At 35.8% G+C, this 4,308-nt stretch overlaps 1 protein-coding gene across 1 annotated transcript; it reads right to left on the bottom strand.

The window, feature by feature from the left end:
• Window positions 1–500: 500 nt before the first annotated feature.
• On the bottom strand, window positions 501–1,196 carry LOC105767044 (uncharacterized). Its single transcript, XM_012586574.1, has one exon. The coding sequence runs from the start codon at window positions 1,194–1,196 to the stop codon at window positions 501–503; it is 696 nt and encodes a 231-aa protein (XP_012442028.1).
• Window positions 1,197–4,308: the final 3,112 nt, after the last annotated feature.

The following is a 4,308-nucleotide window of genomic DNA, read 5'->3' on the forward strand; positions in this document are numbered from 1 at the left end:
CGGATGTACTTTCACTTGGGTCTGCCCATGTTAAGGGGTAAAGCTTGGGGGATAAAGAAGTCCCTCACTGTCTCATTCTTCCATATTAAGCACAAAACCCTTTCCTTTATCAGTTTCTCTGGTCAACAACTGAGTTAATTGAGCCATCATACTCCCTTGAGATTCCATCATTTTGTCCATCATTTTTTGCTGAATTTTCTCAAGCTGTTCATTCATTTGTTGTTGAAGCTGATCCTGCATATCCTTTTGGAACTGTTCTAGCCTTTCCATCCTTTGGTCCATGTCTTTAGTTTTTGATCGAGTACCGTAGCGGTGTATGGTAGGTTGGTTGGTTTCCAGATTAACTGAGGAGTGATTTAAATTAATTAGAATCTTTTAATATTTTTTAATGCATACGAAACAAATGCAATGCATGAAATGAATGCAAAAATGCGTCAATTTTGATTCAATTCCATTTAAGAAAACTTTACTAGAAATCAAATTTCTTTACATAAAGTGAATTACAAATAAAGCTTTGCCCTATTACTCAGAATTCTAATCTTCCTAAGTAACAAAGCTAACTCTTGCCTCCGATCTGATTCTAATTCATACTTCACACTCAGCATGTTAGCCTGTACTGCCAAAGTTTGTATGTGATCAGCTACTTCTCGAATCTGGACCACAGCTTCCTCCATAATATGATCTCTGCTCCTAACTTGATTTTGAAAGTAGTGGGGCTGCTCATTATTACGACTTTCACTTGCTTCCAAATACTTGATCCGGATCTCACAATTTTGCAATGCCGTTTCTAGCTCTTCTATTCTTTCCTTCATTTCCTCAATCTTGCCAAAGCTTGCTCTCAACTCTATTGCGGAATTTCGATTTTGATACTGACGAAGAGATCTTTCCAACTCAGTCACCCTATCCTTTAATTCACCTTTTTCTCTTTGGCTATCCGACAAACTCTTTTCTAAATTCTCATTTCGCCTCTGCATCTCTTGGAATTTTCGTTCCCATCTATCGGCTTTGTCCTTTTCTCCTCGAATTTTTGCTCGCCACTGTTCTGAAGTTTTTCCCAACTCGGTAGTTTTCATTGACAGTCGTAACTTTTTATAATCTGTCTTCAAACTATCCAACTCCTCTTCGACCTTATTTTTCCCTTTTCTTAGTTTCTCATTTTCGAGCTTTTGAACGTCTATATCTAATCTTAAGTTCATCTTCTCTTCCTCTATTTGTTCTATCTTCTTTTCTAACTCCGCATTTCTTCTTTCAAAATCTTGTCCTACGATTTCCAACTCAGAAGGGACGGCTCGCAAATATTCCTCTATTAATTGGCTGTTTTCTTGACTTATCTTGGGTATATTGTCGTTGATTCTCCTAACCCACCATTCATTATACTCAGGAGTTGTCATCGGACCCACAGCTAACCTCTTCATTCGGCGAGTTTGTTTCCATGCGCTAGACATCTCTTGAATCTTCTTTCTATAACCATCATCCCTGTATGAAAATTCACAATCAGCTATTCCTTGGGTCACAGGTATGAATTGCCTTGACCTATACTGCCTTAGCACCAATAATGGGGCATATCCAACAGCTCCCCAAATTCCAAGCAGTGGAACCTAATCAAAATTACCACATCTATATAGGATCTCATCTGGAAGCAACTAATGAGTTTTCCACTCGATGTCCTCTTCTTGCAAATTCTGAAGAATTGTCATCCACTTATCCTCCGAAATGTCGTCTCTCCTTGGTGTGGCTACAATCTCCTTTAGTGGCGAATAATTTTCAGAGAAAACCCGATATGAAACCCTATCAACCTTCCAAAAGTGACTATGAAACCATACGAGTAGGAGCTGTGCACATCCAATGAATCTACCCTCTTCTGCTTTCCGGCATGCACTCAATGACCTGAAAGTTTCTACCAAAATTGCCGAAATTGGTGTAACCTTCTTATCAAGCTGGTCGAATAAATCGGTGACTGCTTCATCAACATGCCCCAAGGCTTTGGGGAAGACAACCAAGCCATATATACTTAAAGCAAAGACATCTAACCTCTTCCTCACGTCTGGGTGCGTTAGAATTGCATCTTTCAAACCCCTCCAAGGAACGCACTTACTATCCCCCTTTTGGTTAATCCGTGCAGCAACCCACTGCTCACTCATCCCTGTTATACTCATCAGCTTCTTCGAAAAGGTTGGCACATTTATCGCTCTCGAGTAGACCTTGTCCATTTGAAACTTTGAACATCGGAGTAAAGCCACATATTCTTCTATCGTAGGCACCAAATCGACCTTCCCAAATGTTAAGCAGCTGTAAGCAGGATTCCAAAACTGGGCTCGGGCTCGAAACAAATGCTTGTCTACCTTCACATCAAGCAAATAAGGTAAATCCCCATAATTATTATAAAATAACTATCTAACCTCGTCATTCCACTGATCCCAGATTTCCTTCAACTCTTGCAAATTATTTTGAGTTACACTGATACGAGTAAAATCCCATAATTCCGATACATGTCCATCAGCCAAACTATCACCTTTCTCTTCCTGTGTCATTTCAGACCAAGTTCGGACAGCGGCATTATCCTCCACTTTATCAAGAAACTCTTTTTCCATGATAAGCTTTCTATCTAGTAACTGAATATGAACCGACGCCTTTTATAATGAAATGAAATGCCATGTCATGCAATCAAAATAAAACACAAAAAGTCAGTATCATATATAAACATAGAATATAATCAAGAAATAGTAAAACACCTATTAGGATGTCTACTAGGGTTCAGTGTAGCTCTACCTAGGGTGGATTCCTAAGGTTCATTATATGAGGTTCGGTTTCTAGGGCAAAGGTACCCGAACCAGCAGATTCCTCGATCTTCACCCATTATAGGCTCATATAGATCAAGTTCGGTTCAGGGGAATACATTTTTCCTATGACTATACGGAGATGAAAATATCACGAAGGCATAGGTACCAATGTACTCCGAAAGCGATCCACTATCCTATACGGAGGTGAAAACCTCACGAAGGAATAGTTTCTCACTCCCACTTAAAAGGGTAAAATCATTCAACTCATGTGATGTATAATGCAAAGATCAATTAAGCAAGAAAATAGTGAATGCAAAAGGATCTCAAGAATTTTTTTTAAAAAAACATTTTCTCAACCATAAGACAAAAATTAATCAACTTTGTGGCTCGACTCTCTTATTCTTTTAAAAATTCCCCAGTGGAGTCGTCAAGCTGTCGAAACCATTTTTATTTTTGGAAAAAAATAAAAATTAGTTGTCGATGAAAATTTGGAGTCGCCACCAATCTTTTATTAAGGTGTGATTGGGTCACCTAAAAAAATGACTTTGGTCTACGAGTTTCAGAAAAACAAATTCGGGAGTCAGTTACATTCGAGGAAGGATTAGCACCCTCGTAACGCCCAAAAATTTGTACCAAATTGTTTAATTAATATCTTAACGTCGAGAGTTAAAAATATGATCTTTAGTAGAAACTTTAGAAATGCGTTACTTATTTAGACTTTTCTCATTTCAGAAAAAAAATGTCACACCCAATGCGTTAGGGCACGATATTCTACTTCTCCAAAAATGAGTTTGTCAAAAATACTCGTGTAATAAAATTTAAGAGAATATTCATTTGTTTAAAATTTATAAAGAAATAGCGGCTCAATACGTTAGGGCACAATTTCTCCAAAATTCTCAGCATTGAATATTTCCTTTATTGTATTTTAGAAAAATCTTTATCTCGAGAAATCAACGCGTCACATATAATACGTTAGGACACCGCATGTTGAATTCCCGATGACAAGCTTTATTTTGTTTGATTAAAGAGCAATTCTCGATTGTTAGATTTTACGAAGAAAATTGGAACCCAATACGTCAGGGCTCAATTTTCTTGAAAATCCTAAATACGAGTATTATCTCTATTTTGAAAATTTTCTATTTTTAAATTCAAGTAAAAAATGATGTAATGTTATATTGTATGTATAAATGTCGCGATAACAAATACAACAATAATAAATACAACAATGGCATAGAAATAATATAAACAAATAAATAAACTAAACTAATATTCATAAAAAAATCAATGACATGCAAAGTATCAAATAAACGAGCAAGATAAAAAATAATATAAACGAAAACACAAATTAATAAACAAATGAATGAAATAAAAAATATAAAGAATAAAAGGTACATAATATATTGAACTTATGAAGAATAAAAATACATGCACATGGATTTTCATATAAAATCTAGAATTATAAAATTTATATAACAAAGTATATAATGTATTTATGAAAATAAAAAAATACATAAATATATGTATATTT

The sequence above is a fragment of the Gossypium raimondii genome, chromosome 5 (assembly GCF_025698545.1).
Source record: "Gossypium raimondii isolate GPD5lz chromosome 5, ASM2569854v1, whole genome shotgun sequence".
NCBI lineage: Eukaryota > Viridiplantae > Streptophyta > Magnoliopsida > Malvales > Malvaceae > Gossypium > Gossypium raimondii.

Excerpts from the sequence above, each read along its gene's own strand:
- LOC105767044 (XM_012586574.1), bottom strand. The coding sequence starts at position 1,196 with ATGAACTTAAGATTAGATATAGACGTTCAAAAGCTCGAAAATGAGAAA.